Genomic DNA, 21,224 nt, shown 5'->3' with positions numbered 1-21,224 from the left:
ATACACAATGGAGTACTACATGGCAATGAGAAAGAATGAAATCTGGCCATTTGTAGCAAAGTGGATGAACCTCGAGGGTGTCATGCTAAGCAAAATAAGTTAGGCAGAGAAGGATAGAAACCATATGTTTGCACTCAAAGGTCAAACAGGAGAACAGGAGAAACCTAATGGAGGACCAGGGGGAGGCGAAGGGGGAGAGTTGGGGGGAGAGAGGGACACAAAACTTGAGAGACTATTGAATACTGAAAACGAACTGAGGGTTGAAGGGGAAGGGAGAGGGGGGAAAAGAGGTGGTGGTGATGGAGGAGGGCACTTGTGGGGAAGAGCACTATTAAAAAAAAATTTGCAAAGTACTTCCTTTGAGTCAGATTCTATGTAAGCGTGTTTTTTAAAAAAGAGCAAATGATTTTTTGTTCTTTTATAAGGAATAGTTAAGTCCCTTGAGCTGTGTGATACTGTAACACTTTTGGTTATTTTAACTTAATGGAAGTTGATTTATAGTTTGAAATTGTATTATCCTTGTAGTTTTATTTTGAAGATGCTCATTTGTTTACCTGTTTGTAATCTTTTAGATTATAAGGATGATACAAGATGATTACATGTACTTCCATAAGCCATACAGTTTAATTACATTTAATGATATTTTATCATGGTCATTCTGTAATTTGCAATGATTAGGTTTTCTCTTGCTGTTTGTTTAGAAGATACTAATATTTCTGCAGAGCTTAGTTGTCAAGCAGCATGTGTGTAATTGGGCATTAATATCTGTTTCCTTCGTCAAGACTTTTTCCTAGTTTTTATGGTGTTCACATTCACAGTGTATGGTATAGGATTTCAAACTCTTTGACCACTCCTTCTCCACACACTGTAATTTCTAAGCAATTGGAAGCATTCTATACTGTAATTTAGCTTAGCTGTTTAAGACATGATTTTATTGAGTTAAGGTGTCAGTGATAGCTAGGTTCTTCCTATTTTATGGTAACTGATGGCAGCACTATATTCAGCCTGCCACCTTGCAGGTATGAATAGGCAGTAAAAGGGTTTGGTAAGACTGTGGAATAGCCTGTGTAAATCCATTACATTACTGGAAAAATAACTACTCTTGGTGCACTGATGCTATTTTTATCGGTGAAGATCCAAATATTAACAGCCTTTCATCACTGGCACTGATTTTGTTTCTTTCTCTTTATCATTAGAGGTTCTGTGTGTAACGTGTTATTAACCTCATGCCATGACGGTGTCTGCCGACTCTGGGCAGAAACCTTATTACCGGAAGATTGTCTTTTGGGCGAGCAGATTTGTGAGACTACCACTTCTAGTGTTTCCAGCAACCTCACTCAGGCTGGAAGACACAAAGACAGAATACAGCATGCTCTTGAGGTATGGTATTACTTAAAATGGTAAGTAAAATGTGAAGATATGTGAGTTTATTGGGAATTTATAAGCTAAAATGCAGATAGTGCACATCGTGCATATAATGATGAAATTAATAGCAAGTAATTCTCACTAATTTGTTTTATGCTTGTAAGACTACTCGTTTTATGCCACTTAAAACCCCAGTACAATAGTATTGATCTTAGACATGTAATCTAGATGAATAGTATAATTTTAATTTTTTCATTTTGCATGTCAAGTATGAAAATCTGTAGGAGTAAGTAGTTTTGATTAGTAAAACACATAAAGATCTCTGAAATTAGTTGTAATTAAAAACATGTTTTGCTTTTGTTTCATGAAGATTAAAATTTACTTTTGTGTTCTAATTTAAAATGGCTGTTTTGATTCTTAAGAATAAAGATGGTGAGATATTAGATATAAGCCAACTTTTATACAGTTGCTTTATAATTTCCATGGTTTAATATTATGAAAGTGAAGTAATTTTTCCAATTTTTAAATGATATATGAAATAAAAGTGCTTCCTATGAAATTAGATTATTTCTAATGCAACTTTGTATTTGTCTGACTAGGGAATAAAATGAGATAAACGCATTTTTCAAAATTACCAGATCTTTATAAAACAAACCTAGATTATTAACATTTTCTTAATTTTCCATGTAAGTTTTTACTACACAAAGAATATGGTTACTCTAAAAGCAGAGAAAATGTGGAATTTATAATCCAATTATAGCAATTATGTGTATTTCTCTATTTAGAAGATTGAAATAATATATTTTTAAAAATTTTAATGTTTTATTTATTTTTGAGAGAGACAAAACATGAGCAGGTGAGGGGCAGAGAGAAGGAGGGAGACACAGAACCAGAAGGAGGCTCCAGGCTGCAAGCTTTCAGCACACAGCCCAATGCAGGGCTTGAACCCATGAACTGGGAAATCATGACCTGAGCTGAAGTCGGATGCTTAACCGACTGAGCCACCCCCAAGATTGAGATAATATTATGCACTAAGGTTTTATAACTTGCTTTTTGATACTTAATGTTTTAAATGTCTCTCTACATTACTAATTATGTTTTTACATTTTACATTTACCTGAACAGTTTCATGGTTGCATAGCGAAACTGCTTTGCTGTTTCAGCAAGCAGAAATATATTTTTGGGTTTGTTAGGCTGAGGGTGTGCTCCTTAAAAGCTTTATATAAAGAGGGCTTGCTCTGATACTGTCTGTGATTGGGCACTATTTATACTTTTTTTCCTCCAAAATTTAAAACATAAAAGCAGAGGACAGAACAGTTAAAGTTATATTTTGTTTTAATATTTATTGAAATTTAATTAGACAAAATACTTAATTTACTACATGTTTACAGTCATTTATGTATACTTATGTAGCATTTTGTCTTTAAATTACATATGACCTTTTGGAGAGACTAAGTGCTTTGAGACATCTTTGTATCTATCTCCATGGTACCTAATCTGTTGCTTTTCAGGTATTAAATTGAATTACTAATTGCTACATAAAATAAAGGCAGAAATATAAATATATGTAATTAGTAATTTGACAAATTTTTGCAACCTTTTAATGATGTATTTACTAGTTAAAAATTGCTTTTTTAACAGAAAAAGCCTAATTGATTTATAAGCTTACCTTGCTTTCTGACATCTTTTCATATGAAACTCCTAACTGCAAGGTGTATATAATTCTATATATACTTAAGATATACATTTTGTTCCTAGGAGAAAATAATCAACCAGCCTTGCCAATGTAATTTAAAATAGTGAGGTAGAGGACACACCATAGACCTGTTACTGTTTTCTGTATGAAAAGCGGTAAGGGTTGTGAAAATCGAAAGGAAGGACCGGATATCGTACTTTAATGCAGAAAGAATTGAGAGGACGCCACATTTTATTTAACTGATTTTGAGGAACAAAGGGATAGAATTGGAAATTATGGTAAATCATGGTATTGGGATTTGGGTAAGTGATAGAATAAGGAAGTACTGTGAATTGGAGTTATGATGTAGAGATCTTTTCTTTTTAAAATGGTTCAAGGGCATCTGGGTGGCTCAGTCAGTTAAGCATCTGACTCTTGATTTCTGTTCAGATCATGATATCATGGTTCATGGGTTCGAGCCCTGCATAGGGCTCTGCAGTGACAGTGTGGAGTCTGCTTGAGATTCCAGGTCTCCCTCTCTCTCTGCCCCTCCCCTGCTTGCACTCTCTCTCACTCTCTCAAAATAAATAAGAATAAACTTTAATTTTTTTATTGTTTTATTTTTAAGAGACAGAATGTGAGTGGGGGAGGGGCAGAGAGAGGAGGAGAGAATCTGAAGCCAGTTCCAGGATCTGAGCTGTCAGCACAGAGCCTGAAGTGGGGTTTGAACTCACAAACTGCAAGATCATGACCTGAGCCAAAGTCTAACTACTGAGCCATCTAGGTGCCCCTAGAAGTATACTTTAAAAAACAAAGTAAAAATAGTGCAGATGATTGTGGATGCTAGTGGAGAATTTTTATCATATAGATATATCTCAATTTAAAGGAATCCCATAGGTCAAAACTTTAGTGAAATATTTCTTGTCTGCATCTACCTAAGTAGATTCTCCTTATTCTCTATTTTTGTACTCTATTTTCTTCTTTATAATGGAGATTATATGTTATTTAGCTGTAACCATGTAGTAGTAAGTGAGAATTTTAGGGAGAAATACTCTTCCTGGTAGGAAAATTCAGAAAAATTTTAATTATTTTTTTTACTGTTTTGACTAGTAAATTTTATCTCAGTAGTAGAATATCCTGAAAAACCTAGACTTGAGACTCCTGATCTTTTCTTTTCTTTTCTGACATCTTTTAAAATTTATTTTTGAGAGAGAGAGTGTGAGCAGGGTAGGGCAGAGAGAGGAGGAGACACAGAATCTGAAGCAGGCTCCAGGCTCTGAGCTGTCAGCCCAGAGTCTGACCTGGGGGCTCGAACTCACGAACCGGGAGATTGTGACCTGAGCCGAAGTTGGACGCTCAACTGACTGAGACCCCAGGCACCCCTTCTTTTTTATATGTTTACTTACTTATTTTGAGAGAATGTGTGTGTGTGCAAGCAGGGGGAGGGGAAGAGAAAGAGCGAGACAGAGAATCCCAAGTAGGCTGTGTGCTGTCATCACAGCCAGATGCAGGACTTGATCCTACAAACCGTGAGATCATGACATGAGCCGAAATCAGGAGTTGGCTGCTTAACCAACTGAACCACCCAGGTACTCTGGGACTCCTAATCTTAATAGAAGCTTCTATAGTTAATGAGGATTTTTGAGCAACTACTTTTGCCTTGAACTGTAAAATTTGCAAAACCTCTGGTGAATATATTCAGAATTGTTCAGTTCAAGTTAAAAAATTTTCCTTTAAAGTGTTCACATTTTACAGAGAGGAAAATTATAAAATTTTTAATAATCAAAAATACCTTGATCAGTATTTATTAGACTTTTCAGAGTCAGATTTAGCAATTATTTTTCTATTTTAGACAATACATCATTTGAAAAATTTAAGAAAAGGACAGAGGAGGTCTTCTGTTCTTGTAACTCACATGGAATTAATGTCTGACCAGATGGCAATGCATGAAGTTCAGAGACACATTTCCCACCATGCAAATGTACTGTGTCATTTCCACATTGCAGCAAGCATCAATCCTGCCACAGGTGAGTAATAGTAGAGTTTTATTTCCTGTAAATGTGCTGAAATAATAGAAAAGTGGGACTACTTTTAGAACTCTTTTATTTAAATACTCCATGTTTCCTTTAAAAATACTTATTAATTCATTAGGAGGATAATATAAAGTACCATTTCTTAAATTGAGACTATGTTATTCTCAGGAAAGAACTAATAAGTATTTTTGGGCACCTTTTGTCTAGTATACAGCAAGGGTTCTAAATAAATTAGAGCTTTAGTTGAACCTGGGAGCACAAGTGGTAGCAGTGTAATCGGAGTGATTTCCCCGCTTTTTGTATTTTCACTTTCTTCTCAGCTCGTTTTTTATAACTTTATCTAAATACATTTTTTCATACTTTTCTTTATATTTCAGCATATCTGGTTTTCTATTCCCATAGACTTTCTTATCCTATACTAGGGAAAGATATTTTTTCTTCTAATCTTGATATTTCTTTTTATCCTTTTCCTCCTGTGAGATTGAGAAGTATGTTTTTTAAAAATAGTTCATTGTTAAATTGGTTTCCATATAACACCCAGTGCTCTTCTCCACAAGTGCCCTCCTCCATTAGGTTGAGAAGTATTTTGAGGCAAGTTGTTTTGGTCAAAGTGTATTTGAAAACTTCTGTTTAAGGGCATTATTTTCCTTGTGCATGAAAATCATATGAGAAGGTTCATAGATAATTTCATATTACATTGTTGGTAGAACTACATTTGTGTAAAGTTAGCCATGTTTTATTGAAATGGAAATCAACATATTGTTTGAGAGTACAGAGGAGAGACAGAGCATGAGCAGGAGAGGGGCAGAGAGAGAGGGAGACACAGAATCTGAAGCAGGCTCCAGGCTCTGAGCTGTCAGCACAGAGCCTGACACAGGGCTCAAACCCACGAACAGTGAGATCATGACCTGAGCCAAAGTCGGACGCTTAACGCTTAACTGCATGAGCCACCCAGGTGCCCTAGAGGAGTTTATTTTTAAATGTGTGGGTATATAGAGATGATGTTCAGTTAACACAGTTCCAAAAAGGTGATCTTGAGGACTCTTCCCCCCATTGTAACAGTGGCTCTACATATGTGCTGTCCAGTACAGTAGCCACTAGCCATGTGTAGCTCTTGGAGCACTTGCATTGTGGCTAGCCCATATTTAGAGTTATGCTGTAAAACTGGATTTCTAGGACTTAGTACAATAAAAGAGTGTAAGATCTCTCATTAACGATTTTATTTCATATTGGTTATCTGTTGAAATGATATTATGTATATTGGATAAAACGAAATATTAAAATTAAGTTTGCTTATTTATCTCTTATAATGCAGCTACTACAATAAAAATTACCTATGTGCCTTGTGCTTGTGGTTTGCATTATTTCTATTACATAGTGTTTTGCTAGCTGGTTAAACATTATTTTGCTTCCTGATCTCACATCTTAATTGTATTCTAAGATTGTCTTTATAATATTAATTTGTTTTCAGGGTGTTACTGGTTTTAGATATTTGTAAATTTTTAAACTTTTTAAAAGAATCTTGTCTTGAATTATTGACTGTGATGAAGATCTGACTTCAAATAGCATGCAGTTAGTGATGGTATGCAGTAAATTCAACACCCATTAGAAAGGTTGACTTTGTAACTGTATACACTACCCTCATCAGATGGGATAGGATCACAGGATTGTTCCTTGTGGTGGATAGGCATTCTCTCACATCGTTTGAATGTAAGTACTGGATATGTTCTTGTAGCCTTTGGGGCTTGTCTTTCAGCATCTTTATTAAATAATCTTCACTTTTTATCCAGTTTTATCCATTTTTACTTTAACTTACTACATACTCTTTAAAAGTCATTTTGTAAAAGTATTTAACATCTTGCATTTATAGATACTATATGTAAATATAACAGTTTGACCTCATTGCTTACTAAATGCAAATAATTTTGTATTGTAGGACTCATCTTCACCTTTTTTTCAGGAAACGTTTTTTAAATTTTAAGTGTGTTTATTTTGAGAGAGAGCACTAGTGGGAGCAGGTGAGGGACAGAAAGAGACAGGGAGAGAGAGAATCCCAAGCCAGCTCCACACTTTCAGCCGAAAGCCCAACCTGGGGCTTGATCCCACAAACCTTCCAATCATGACCTAAGCTGAAATCAAGAGTGAGATGTTCAACTGACTGAGCCACCCAGGCACCGCTCAGGAAACTTTTTTGAATCTGTTAAAGCTGAAAGTATAGTTCAACAAATACCTGTATACCCTGTTAATACCTTGTATGCTTAACTCTCCCCATCTGCTATGGATGCATGTCTTTGCTTCCTCTTCCCTTATTTTTGGCTAAGCCATTTGAAAGTAAATTTGTCACTTGAAATTATTCTTTATACCCTAAATATTTTATGACATTACCTAAATATTTCAAATATGTCTTATAACAGAGCACAATAGCTTGCAATAGGTAGTAATGTTTTTTGGGTTTTGTTTATATTTTTTCCTAATTATTTATTTTAAACATATTGGGGCTTGTCTTTCAGCATCTTTATTAAATAATCTTCACTTTTTATCCAGTTTTATCTCGAAATAAATAAACATTAAAATAAATAAATAAATTTAAAGTGTTTTTATTTGCAAAAAAATGTGTCTTCTTACACAAAAAGGATTTTTCTCCATTTCTACAATACTGTTACTGCATGTAAGGATCATAGATAAGATTATATTTAATATATAGTTCATATTAATATATAGATCATTTTTTATGCATTTGATTATCATTTCTTTTAAACTCTAATCCACAGTTCCTCTCAGTTGTCAAAAAACATCTCTCTGTCACAAAGAAGTTACCTTGCAATTATCTTTCAGATCATCTTGCAGTCTGAATATTTGTTTATGATAAGGTTTAGGTAAAATATTTTTAGCAAGAATACTCCATAGGTACATAGGGGATGTGTTATTTTATAGTATTCTGAATGTATAAATTCTATTTTTTATGATTTATTTCATTTTTATTAGAAAACCAGGACTGTCATCCAGGAGTTAGAAAAATAGAACACCCTGGAACTTATTTAACATTGATATTTATTAACAGGACTCTACCAGAATATCCTGTGCATTTTTACTTTTATTTTTATTTTTAAATTTAAATTTTATTTTTTTCTTTTGAGAGAGCATGGTGGGGGAGGGGGACAGGGGAAGAGAGTGGATCTTTTTTTTTTTTTTTAATGTTTGTTTATTTTTGAGAGAGAGAGACAGACAGACAGACGGACAGAGCATGAGCAGGGGAGGGGCACAGATAGATGGAGACACAGAATCCTAAGCAGGCTCCAGGCCCTAGCTGTCAGCACAGAGCCCAATGCAGGGCTCGAACTCAGGAACTGTGAGATGATGAACTGAGCTGAAGTCGGACACTTAACTGACTGAGCCATCCAGGCTTCCCAAGAGAGAGTGAATCTTAAGCAGGCTCCATGTTCAGCATGGAGCCCAATGTGGGGCTCGATTCCACAACCCTGGGGATCATGACCCTGGGATAATGACCTGAGCTGAAATTAAGAGTTGGATGCTCAATGCACTGAGCCATCCAGGTGCCCCTGTCCTGTGCATTTTATCTTTAGACTTTCATGTCTTTACAGAGGACAATGTTTTGGGGGAGGGGGGAATTTGGTTTGTTGTTTTTCTTTTTTTGTTTTTGTAGAATTTATTATTTGTAATATAAGTTGGGATTAAGCAGATTAATTTTTTGAGTTATGCTGTTTTTCATGAACTAATCTGTACTGTGAACTTTAGTTATTCCAAATGGAGGAAACCTGCTGTACTTAAAAGCTTGCTTGTCTACCTTTGTTCTTTGGCATTTTATTCTTCCAACTTATTAGTTTCAGACATTTAGGAAGTTTGAAAGAATAGTATAGTGAACACTCATGTCTTCTACTTTGAACAGTAACTGCTAATATTTTGCCCCAGTTGCTTTATTCTCTCAGTCATATATATCAGAAGGGGGTGACACGTGTGAGTGAAATTTTTCCCTCATCTTTTCAAAGTGCGTTATCATGGCACATCACTCTTAGACACTTCAGAAAGTATCTCCTAAGAATAAGGAAATTCTCTCACATGGTTACAATATTATTATGCCTAAGAAAAGTAGAAGTAATTCCATAATCTCTAATATCCAATTCATTAATTAAATTTCCTTAGTGGTACCTGGGTGGCTCAGTTGGTTAAGCATCCCACCCTTGATTTTGGCTCCTGTCATGATCTCATGGTTTGTTAGTTTGAGCCCCACATTTGGCTCTATGTTGACAGTGTGGAGCTTGCTTGGGATTTTCTATCTCCCCCTCTCTCTTTGCTGTTACCCTGTTCATACGTGAGCTCTATTTTTCTCTCGAAATAAATAAACATTAAAATAAATAAATAAATTTAAATTTCTTCAGTTACCTCAGAAATGTCTTTTATAGCTGCTTTTCTGTTTTATTTTTCTGTTCCTCTATCCCCAAACCAGGATTTAATAAAGGTTCATGCATGTGGTATATTTGATTTTTAAATTAGTAATTTAATTCCATTAGGAATTTAAGTCTGTCCCATTAATTCTTAATATTTACATTTACCATTAAATTCAGTTAAAGTTTTTACAAATCCTACTAGAGTTGACTTGTTTAGCACCTTTTCTGTATAAGTATAGAATAGTCTTGATAAGCACTTGGTAATCTTTTTAAAGACTTTAAACATTCATGTTGAAATTCTACCTTTTTTCCCCCACAGATATTCCAAATGTCTTGGTTGGCACTGCATTTAACACTGATGATGGAAATGGGGGCTTTGTGGTTCATTGGTTAAACAACAAGGAGTTTCATTTTACATCATCTACTGAAATATTTATGCAGCAATTACGAAAACTTTCTGAGAAGCAGGTAGATCATGAAAGTGACGAAGGAGATAGAGAAGATGAGGAACGTTCACAGGATGAAAGAGAGAGGGGTTTACATATGAAACTAGACCATGGTTAGTATTCCATGTTCAGTTTTTTTCTTTCTGGCAACTTAGCAGCTTTTTGTGGCACCACTTTTAGCTTATAACCCTTTCTTCCTGCTCTTCTTTACTTTTCTTTTCATTCCATAAATATTCGCAATCTACTGTCTAGCTGTATGGTTTGTTATACATATAGCTTTGAGTAATGTATCACGCTGGAAGCCATTTCCTTTTCTGGGAACAAGTTTTGCTAGTGGTAATAATAATGATAGTGTGAATGAAAATTTGATTTCTTTAAAGTAAGACATAATAGTAAATTTCAGTTCAGACTAGAAAATGTTTTTCTTCTTTGTTTTTTCTCCCCCTGCCTGCCTCAGCCATAAATTAGGAAAAGGATTTATAGTTTCTAAAGATAATAGGCTATGTTATGCTGTTGGTAGTCTAGTATATAGATGAATTTTTATAGTATTATTAGTATATACTGATAAATTAGTGTGTACTGATAAATTATTTTCTCATTCAGAATTATCCCTGGATAGAGAATCTGAGGCAGGTACAGGATCATCAGAACATGAAGATGGAGAAAGAGAGGGAAGTCCTAGAACCTTTTCACGACCCAGTATACCAATGCCACTGCCCACAGTCCTGCTTGACCGGAAGATTGAAATGCTGCTAACTGAATGGAATAAGAATCCTGACATGCTTTTTACTATACACCCTGTAGATGGTACCTTTCTAGTGTGGCATGTAAAGTATTTGGATGAATATAATCCTGGAATATTTAGACAAGTCCAGGTATATTTTACTGATAAAGCATTTATTACATTTCTTAAAAATAAAGATACAATTCAGATGAATTATCTTTTCAGAAATACTTAAAAGTTGTGTTTTTGAGAAGCAACTCAGAAGAGAATGCTTGTTCTTGTCACCAAGGGGGGAATCAATGACCACGAATTTTATAAACCTGGTTAATTCAAAGTAAAGTGAATTGGACTTTGAAATGTCATACAGAATATTTGAATATATATGTGTTGGGGTTTTTTCCCCCATGGAAATTCACAATATTTTGAATTAACTTAAGAAGCTACCCTAAAAATGTGACTGAGGATGAGCACCCCCTCCCCCCAGTTTTATTAACCAAATCTAGCTGCCTTTATCTATTATCTTCTTGAACTTCATTTTTTTCATTTATTCATTTTTGAGAGACAGAGACTGAGCACAAGTGGGGGAGGGGCAGAGAAAGAGGGAGACACAGAATCTGAAGCAGTCTCTAGGCTCTGAGCTGTCAGCACAGAGTCTAATGTGGGGCTCGAACTCACAAACTGCGAGATCATGACCTGAGCTGAAGTCAGACGCTTAACCGACTGAGCCACCCAAGCTCTCCTGAACTTCATTTCTCTTTAGAGTTGTGGTTGTGTTGTGGTCATTCGCTCTTTAAGTAATGTTCTTGAAGCTTTTTTCTTCAGGCTTCTCTTAGGCTGTGAATAGAGATCTGATATTATATAGAGGAAAGACATTAGACCATAAAGAGGTTGAAAATGATAGTTCTTGCTAGGAGACTGAGATTTGACATTTTGAAAATGGAAGTGTTTTTGGAACACTTTCTGAGAGGAGTAAAACTACTTACGTTGAATCATATTATTGTGTTTTTCAGGTTTCTTTTTCTTCTCGGATTCCTGTTGCATTTCCGTCTGGTGATGCAAGCTCTCTTAGTAAAAATATCATGATGTATGCCTGTATAAATGCTACAAAAGATCCTCCCCACACCCTGTTACACCACGAGATGATGGCTGTAGGTAGTCCTCATGGGTCACAGCCATACTCTAGATCACACAGTACAAATATGAACATTTTAGCTCCCACAGTAATGATGGTCTCTAAACACATAGATGGTTCTTTAAATCAGTGGGCAGTCACTTTTGCAGATAAGTCTGCCTTTACCACTGTTCTGACCGTATCTCACAAATTTAGGTACTGTGGTCATCGATTTCACCTCAATGACTTGGCATGTCATTCAGTTTTGCCGTTGTTACTGACATCCTCACATCACAATGCTCTGCTGACTCCTGAGTTGGACTGTCACTGGGACTCAGACAATAAGTTAAGTAGACTGATGGATCCTATAAGACATATGAAAGCTTCCCCAAAACAGCCTCTTAGAAATGCAGCAACACGTACATTTCATGACCCAAATGCAATATATAGTGAACTTATTCTGTGGCGTGTGGACCCAATTGGGCCTTTGTCCTACACTGGAGGAGTATCAGAATTGGCTCGAATAAATTCTTTACATACATCAGCCTTCTCTAATGTTGCTTGGCTTCCAACTCTTATTCCCAGCTATTGTCTTGGTAAGTGTTCATTTTAATTGTGAAATTAATAAGAACTTCTAAACTTTTTAAATACACAAAATGGCTTATATTTGTTATTAGGATTTTTAGACTTACATTTAAAATTTGCAGAAGTTGGTTCAGAAATTTGTTTTTAATTTATTTCCCCTCTCATCACCTATTTCCTATTGAATTATTTTGTTAATGATTTTATATCCCTTAGTTTTGTGGATGTTTTGATTTAATTTTGATTGTAGACCATGGTTGTGCCTAAAAAGAAAAGTGTGAATATAAGTTTCTCCTACTTCAGCCAAAAATAAAAATAAACCACAAAATATAATGCAAAGCACTTACTTTCTCAGGCACATATTGCAATTCTGCAAGTGCTTGCTTTGTTGCTTCTGATGGCAAAAATTTGAGACTCTATCAAGCTGTGGTGGATGCAAGGAAATTATTGGATGAATTATCAGATCCTGAATCGTCGGTGAGTATTTCCTAATCTTTGTTAGAATACCTAAGCTGATAAGGAATTCTTTTTTTACTTTGTCTAGGACTTTTATTTGTTAGCTGATGTATATGGGGTGAGCACCTCTATAGGACAGATGGCTTTCTTTCCTTTCTTTCCTTCTTTCTTTCTTTCATTTTTACAACTTTTTTTATTTTGAGAGGGAGAGAGCATGAGCAGGGGAGGGACAGGGGGAGAGAAGGAGGACCCCAGCAGGCTCTGCACCACCAGCATGGAGCCTGACGTGGGGCTTGAACTCATGAACCATGAGAACATGACCTGAGCTGAAAACCAAGAGTCTGACACTTAACCAACTGAGCCTCCCAGGTGCCCCACAGATTTACATTTTCTTAATTTGTGTTCCAGAGTATATGACTCAGTATCACACATCAGTACATTTTTACATATAAATGAATAAAAACACTTTTTTCCTATGTAACCATGATTTCTTCTTGACCTTTTTCATTCTCTAGCTTGGTTCTGTTAATTTTTTCTTGCTCTAAGACAGCTTTAACAAGCTTTGTTTAGGCTGGAAATTTTGAGCTTTTTGAGCTTTATTGACCATTTTAAACAAATTTTTTAAATTTTTTACTGTTTTTATTTATTTTAGAGAGGGAGAGAGATAGCATGAGCAGGGGAGGGTCAGAGAGGGAGGGAGACACAGAATCTGAAGACAGGCTCCAGGCTCTGAGCTGTCAGCACAGAACCTGATGCGGGGCTCAAACCCACGAGCCGTGAGATCGTGACCTGAGCCGAAGTCGGATGCTTAACCGACTGAGCCACCCAGGCACCCCTATTGACCATTTTAAAAAAATCCTGTGGTTAGAATATGTTATCAATGGGTGGCGATATCTTATTCTGGTAGTTCTGTGTCTGAACCAGAAGTCATGTATATTAATTACTATTTGAATAGTAAATTTCCCATCTACCTATGAAAATATGCCTTTTATAAAACACTTTTCTAAAAAAAATGGTTCCAATATTGAAAAAACGAAGGTATTTTTACATATCTGCTATGTGTTCTTCAAAGTATAGAGAATATAGAGTATAACTTTCAGTGTGTGGCTTTAAGAGGCTTTTAATTTAGCTGAAGAGAGAAATTACTAATAAAAGATTAAATAACAGTTTAAGACAGAAGTGGTGTCTGAGGGTGGTATGTAATTAATTGCCAAACAGATGGCACTAGAAGTATTTCATAATCCAGAGGAGAGAGATCAAATTAGGGTAGGCATAGAGGTCTTTATTACAGTATTTAGGTTTGGTTTTAGTAGGTGAATTAAAGCTTAGGAAGACAAATCCTTAGCCTTTGCCTGAGTGAGAGACTGGCCTGAAAGTGTGGGTATGGGGAAAGTACATGTACAAGTAAGGCTTCTTCCAGGAGTGATGCAAAACCCACTTGGACTGGAGCCAGAGGTTTGGCATTGAGAAAGTAGCATCTTCACATCATGGAATTGGAAAATACTTTATAGGTCACCTAGTCTAACCCGATGCTTTATTCCCCTCTCCCACATTCCTGCCAGTTTGTCATTTGGCCTCCAAGGTGGGGGGAGTCTCAGCTCTAAATGCAGCTTTTATTCATGACACCTTTGTGGTACCCTCACTGTTAACTGAAATTAAATTTGTATTCCTTAAATTCTGCTTGTCAGCCCTGGTTTCTTTTAGAATATGAGACCACTTCAGATATTTGAAGACAACTGTCTTGTAACCTATGAAACTTTTTTCTTCAGGCCAAACCTGTTCCCCCTCCACCAATCAACTAACTCTGTGTTATATTTGGCCCCGGTGACTCTTATAAGTTTTCAGTTTGTCTATTACACTGGGTGTTATGCAGCAGTATTGTAACCTCTTTCATTATATTCTGTTTTCTTTTGGGCAGTCATGCGAGGTTCTTTGTATGTTATTGACTCCTACTGAGCTGACTCTGAATTAAGTATCCCAAAGTCTTTTGTTGCCAGTAAGCTATTGTATATTTGTGAATTCGAGTTGTGGCCCAAATGTAGGCCTATTTTCACTATTAAATTTTTACCTTCTAGATTCAGTCTTTCAGTATCATTTTGAATCCAGGTTCTGTTATTTGTGTTATTGTTTTATGACTTCTGTCACCAGTTTGTTTAATGAATGTTGTTTCCAAATCTTTATCTGAGGCAGTTATAAAAATGTTAAACAGGATAGGACTGAAAAAGAGCCTCACAGTGTACATGTGAAATCTTTCTCCATTTTTATCGTCTGAATATTTCTTTAGCTTGTCCCTGGGATTTCCGTGAGGCAGCTTGTCATGTACTTTGCTGAAAAAATTACACCCTGTCTGCCAACTATTCTGCTGTCAAAAAGGAAGTAAAATTTGTATGAGATGATTGTTTTAATGTATAAATAGGTTAATGTATGTACCCTGATGTCTGTTGGTGACTAAAACATTATACTAAATAGACATCAAGCTCTTCAGTCTGCCTTACTGAATTACATTGTTTTCTTTTTTGAAAATTAGAATATTTACATATTTCTAGTATTTTGGTTGTGTCATTTCCTTCTGGTTCAGAGAATATCTTCAGTAGTTCATTGATCTCATTTGAAAAATTTCCCACTAACTTGGGCATTACTTTTCCAGAAAATATAATTTTATTTAGAGCAGTTAGATACATTCTTGGAATTTCTTAATTTATACTGGTCTCCTACTCTCCCCTTACCAGTGTACATTTTTTCTTAAACCTTCTATTTTCATGGAATTTTTAATGTTAAAAAGTAATAATTCACTGAGAAAAATTTTGTTTTATTTTCAGTTTTTTCAAGCTAAAATCTTGAAATAGAAGACCAGAGACAAAGTAGGAATTAGGAACTCTTTATTCGCTGGATTTTTGTTAACATTAAAGTATCAGCCTCTGTTAATGAGCTTATCTTTTCCTTTTTTGTACTCTGAAAACAGTAATTTATTCAGTTGCTTAATTTTTTGAATAAGTTTTTAATTTTGGAATAGTTCTAGATTTACAGAAAAGTTGCACATATAGTACAGAGTTCTCATGTACTTCTCAACCAATTTTCCCTATTGTTAATGTCTTGTGTTACCAGAATACATTTGTCACAACTAAGAAACCATCATTGTTATGATATTATCAGTTAAACTCCAGACTTTTTAAGACTTAACTGATCTTTCTGCTAATGTCCCATTTGTGTTCTAAGATCTCACCCAGAGGGACGCCTAGGTGTGTTCAGCCCATCGAGCTTCTAACTTCAGCTGAGGTCATGATCTTGCTGTTTGTGTGTTCAAGCCCTATACTGGGCTCTATGCTAAGCCTGGAGCCTGCTTCAGATTTTGTGTCTCCCTCTCTCTCTGCTCCTCCCCTGCTTGCATTCTCTTTTTCTCTGGAAAAAAAAAAATTACTAAAAAAAATTTTTTTTTAATTTAAGATCTCACCCAGAAAACCACATTATATTTAGTCATCATGAATCCTTAGACTTTTCTGATCTGGGGTAGTTTCTCAGTTTTCTTCATCTTCCTCAATATTTTCTCATGACTTTGACAGCTTTGAGTACTACTGGTCAGACATTTTGTAGAATTTTTTCTCAATTGGGGTTTGTCTGCTACTTTTCTCATGGTTAGACTGGAGTTACGGGTTTTTGGGAAGAGTACTCCAGATATAAACTATCCTTCTCAGCACATTATAAGAGGGTGGATGCTATCAACCTGGTAATTAGTGCCTTCTTTTTTTTCTTTTCTGTCATGCTAGAAGTTTGTTAATTTTATTGATACTGTCAAAGAATAAGCTCATTGTTTCAGTGAGCTCTTTTCTTTTTCATTTTCATTAATTTCTGTTCTTATTTTTATTATTTCCTTTCTTCTTGCCTTTTCTGGGGGGGTGGTCTTTTTCTAGGTTTCATGAAATATAGGAGCTTAGCGTTTTGTAACTTTTCTTATTGTTTAACATGCATTTAGTGCTATAAATTTTCTTCTCAGCACTGCTTTGACATTCTGATAAGTAGTATTTTTGTTTTCATTCATTTCACTATATTTTTAATTTTTCCTTGAGAATTCTTTTTTTTTAAAGTATTTATTTTGAGAGAGAGGGAGGGAGAGAGAGAGAGAGAGAGAAAGAAATAGACAAAGTAGAGGAGGGTCAGAGAGAGAGAGAATCCCAAGCACATTTCACTCTTGTCAGAGTGGAGCCATATGGGCTTGAAGCCATGAACCATGAGATTGTGACATGAGCAAAATCAGGTCACTTAACTGACTGAGCCACTCAGGTGCCCCCTCCTTGAGAATTCTTGTTTGACCCATGGGTTATTTAAAAGAGTGTTCTTTAGTTTCCCAGTAAACACTGGGAAGAGATTTTCCTTTTATCGTTCTCTTAATGCCTTCTAGTTTGATTGCATGGTGGTAGGAGAACACACTCTATGATTTCAGTCTTTGTAAATTTATGGAAGTTTGTTTTATGGCTCAGGACAATGTCTATCTTAGTTTATATTCCATGGCACTTGAACATATTCTGCTATTGTTGGGGTGTTCTATATATGTCAGTTAGCTTTTATTATCATTAATGGTGGTGTTGAGTTCTTCTAGATCTTTGCTAATTTTCTGTCCAGTTCTATCAATTCTTATGAGAACGGTGTTGAAATTTCCAACCATAATTATGAATTTGTCCATTTCTCCTTTCAGTTATGTTAGTTTTGTGTTTCACATGTTTTGCAACTCTGTGTTTTGCATATACATTTAGTCTGAAATCAGGGAGTTGGCAGGGCCATGCTCCTAATGAAGGCTCTAGGGGATGATCGTTTCTTGTTTCTTCTTAACTTCTGGTTGCTTCTGCTGATCTTTAGTGTTCCTAGACTTTAAACTGCAATACTCTAGTCTCTGTCTCTGTCTTCACATGCCCTTCTTCTCTCTGGATGTTTATGTTTGTACTCTTCTTAGTCTGGTATGACCTTATCTTAAGCAGATTAGATCTGCAAATCCATTTCTCTAAATAAGATGGCATTCTGAGGTTCTGGGGAGACAAGGATTTTGATGGGACACTATCCAGCCCATTATACTAACCAATATCCCCCCCCCATAGTTATATTTACAGTTGCATAGGCAGGAATCTCCTAAGTCTCTTGAGCAATTTTGACTTTCAGCGCCATATGTTATGAGCACTTATGAGATTTTTGCCTTCCTGAATGATAGACTACAGGGCTTGCCCTTACTGTTGATCTTAAACTCTTAACATAACATGATTAATTCCTGTCAAATCCTCTTTATTTCTGCTGATATTTTTGGGTTGTTTTTTATTTTATTTTATGTTATTTTATTTATTTTATATATTTTTTATTTTATTTTATTTTTTAGTAAGTAGAGCAGTAGTTCTCTCAGTTACTTCCTCTACTAATTGTGAGTTGAAATACAGAAAGAAGTTGTCACATGCTGTCCTCTGTCTCAAATGAGATTTTTAGTAGATGGTGAGTACAGGCTAGCTCCCCCCGCCCCCCAAGAAGCATCTGAAAAGATTGGCATTTTATTCTGGGATTGAGATATGTATTTAGGGGACACCAAAATTTTTTAGACAGGGAAGTAAAGGGGTTAGTTTGCAAGATGGAGTGTAATTGGAAGTCTTTTGAGGTCATCAGAGCATGTAGTAAAATAAACTTGAGCTAGAGTAGTACTTGGCAGATATTGAGAAAGGGTAAAGTCGGGCTGATTAGTTGCCTAACTGTGGATACTAAAGGAAATGACGCTAAGGTTTCAGGTTTGTGAGAGTGGATTTACTAGCTTTGGTAAGATATTTGTGAGGTATTGATGATGACTTAAGTTTAAGATACATTGAGTGTGAAGTGATTGAGGTTTTAGGTAGCAGAATATAGTTAAGATAACTGTTTTGCAGGTATTTGGAAAGAAATTCCTAATGTTCCATGTCAGATACCAGTATATATTTGGTATGTATTATTATGGAGACAGTACTTATAGTCATGAGACCTCTAGAGGCATTAGTAAAATTAATGTTCATAAAAGTGACCCTGAGTCATCAGGAAGGGATTTGTGTTGAGAAAACTGTTTATGAAGGCAGATAAAGATTTTATTTTTGAGTAATCTCCACACCCAACACGGTGCTTCACCTTATGACCTTGAGATAAGGTGTCATATCTTGGTCTCTTGATCAAGAGTCACACCCTCCATTGACTGAGCTAGCCAGGTGCCCTGAAGATGGTGATTTAATTAAAGCTAAAAAGAATTTTCCAGCCAAAATACTGAAGATAAAGTTGTTCTGGTGCCTGCAAGCATAAACTTTTGACCTTTCTTGCCCAGTGATGCTTGGTCAAAGGAGGTTCATTCATTCATTCATTCCACAAGTGTTTCATGAGTACTTATTGGAGTATTCTGTGTATTATTCTATGATTCACTAATGGGAGGAGAGAAGTGTGATGTTGAAAGGTAGCTGTTGCTGTTAGAAAAACAAGCTTTTTGTTTTATTTACTTATTTTGAGAAAGACTGTGTGTGCCCGCACATGCCCACATGTGCAGGGGAGGAGCAAAGAGAGTGGGAGAGAAAAATGTAAGCAGGCCCCACGCTGTTACGGGACTTGAACTCGGAAACCTTGAGATCCTGACCTGAGCCCAAACCAAGAGTCAGATGCTTCACCACCTGAGCCACCCAGGCACCCCTGTCATCTCTATTTTAGAGGTGAGGGCACTGGTGTATAGAGAAATGTAATGACTTGTGCCACTTCAGTTAGCTAGTAGTGACAGAGTGAGGATTTGAGCCCAGGCAGCTGGGCTGTAGAGACCAAGAGGGGGAGGGGCAGAGAGAGAGAAGGAGACATAGAATCTGAAGCAGGCTCCAGGCTCTGAGCTATCAGCACAGAGGGGCTCAAACTCTAAATGGCAAGATTGTGACCTGAGCTGAAGTCAGTCACTTAACCGACTGAGCCACCCAGGTGCTCCTGGAGACCAAGGTTTTAACCACTATGGTATACTGCCTCTCAAAAGCCATTTGTTTTCACATATGTGTTTGTCAAGTTGTACACTTTGTTGTACTTGTATAATTTAATTAAATATCATATAAATTGATATGTGAGTATAAAAATTTAGATTTTTTAATAAAGAAATGTTTTGGAAGCATATTGCTAAAAATAACTTCCATTAGTTAGATATGGTGAGACAACTCTAAAAGATTCTAGGGGAAATTGTAAAACCAAAAAACTTTCTAGGTATCTTTGTAGGTATCTTTCAGTTGTTACTTGAGTTTATAAAGAACTGAAAAAATGTAGCTAGGGCCTTACAGGGGGCTTCATGTAAGAAAACTTGCTATTAGCAGACCCATGTACTTAAAGACCTGAACTCTATACCAAAATATCAGTTAGTTTCTGTGCATTTATGTCTTAAATAAAACAAAATTTTGAAGGTATATGTGTATCATTTTCAAAATGATTCTCTGGGTTAAGCAGTCTTGTTGAGTAATTAGTCCTCTCTCTCTCAACTGTATTGGATAAGAAGGCTTATCCTCTTGTATAGAAGGAATACTTAATTCAGATGGTGGTGGTTAGGGAAGAGTTTATAGTGGAGATAACATCTGACATGAGATTTATTGAAGGTATGAATTGAAAGTGAAGGAGGAAAAGAATATTAGATGGAAGGAGCAGCAGTTAAGTAAGTAAGTATAATAAGTATAAGAAAATATAAGAAGTATAAGAAGGTACATGATAAACTAAGTAATTCATTATGCCACGCCTATTACAGCCATAGCAGTATGTACAGCTGAATGTAAATGGCTGTCAGAAATAGATGAGACTGGATGGGAAGGTACGGGTTAGGTTGTGGAAAAAATATATTTATTTATGATTCCACCCTGCTTTAATTTTCCTTCCTCCCTCCCCTCCTATTTACCATCTGATCTGTTTTTAGGTGTATAGTTCCGTAGTCTTAAGTATAGTCATTGTTGTTCAACAGATGCTTAACTGTTCTAGAACTTTTAGATCTTTTTTCTCCAGCTTTACTGAGGTGTAATTGACAAATAAAAATGTAAGATATTTAAAGTGTACGTTGTGATGATTTGATAGAACTTTGACTTGCAACATTGATACTCAGAAACTTTGGGTTTCTGTGGTGTTTACTACTTTAGGCACTTCATATGAATGGTATCATCCAGTATTTGTTCTTCTGTGATTGGATTATTTTGCTTCATATAATGTCCCCTAGGTTTATCCATGTTACAGCAAGTGACAAGATCTTTTTAAAGGCTGCATAATATTCTGTTGTGTGTATACACCACTGTTTCTTTTTTTTTCATAATATTTTATTGTCAAATTGTTTTCCATACAACACCCAGTGCTCTTCCCCTTAAGTGCCCTCCACCATCACCGCCACCTCTTTTCCCCCCTCTCCCTTCCCCCTCAACCCTCAGTTCATTCTCAGCATTCAA

At 35.9% G+C, this 21,224-nt stretch overlaps 1 protein-coding gene across 1 annotated transcript in view; it reads left to right on the top strand.

Annotated features, from left to right (window-relative positions):
- Positions 1-21,224, top strand: part of DMXL2 (Dmx like 2) — a 161,451-nt gene that overhangs the window by 62,820 nt on the left and 77,407 nt on the right. Inside the window, exons 8-13 of the mRNA XM_029952245.1 lie at positions 1,197-1,380; positions 4,893-5,067; positions 9,799-10,038; positions 10,529-10,800; positions 11,660-12,356; positions 12,698-12,819. Of these exons, the coding sequence (XP_029808105.1) occupies positions 1,197-1,380; positions 4,893-5,067; positions 9,799-10,038; positions 10,529-10,800; positions 11,660-12,356; positions 12,698-12,819 (1,690 nt within the window). The remainder of the gene's footprint in view (positions 1-1,196; positions 1,381-4,892; positions 5,068-9,798; positions 10,039-10,528; positions 10,801-11,659; positions 12,357-12,697; positions 12,820-21,224) is intronic.

Source organism: Suricata suricatta, chromosome 9, assembly GCF_006229205.1.
Source record: "Suricata suricatta isolate VVHF042 chromosome 9, meerkat_22Aug2017_6uvM2_HiC, whole genome shotgun sequence".
Classification (NCBI taxonomy): Eukaryota; Metazoa; Chordata; class Mammalia; order Carnivora; family Herpestidae; genus Suricata; species Suricata suricatta.
This window is presented reverse-complemented; position numbering and strand designations above follow the sequence as displayed.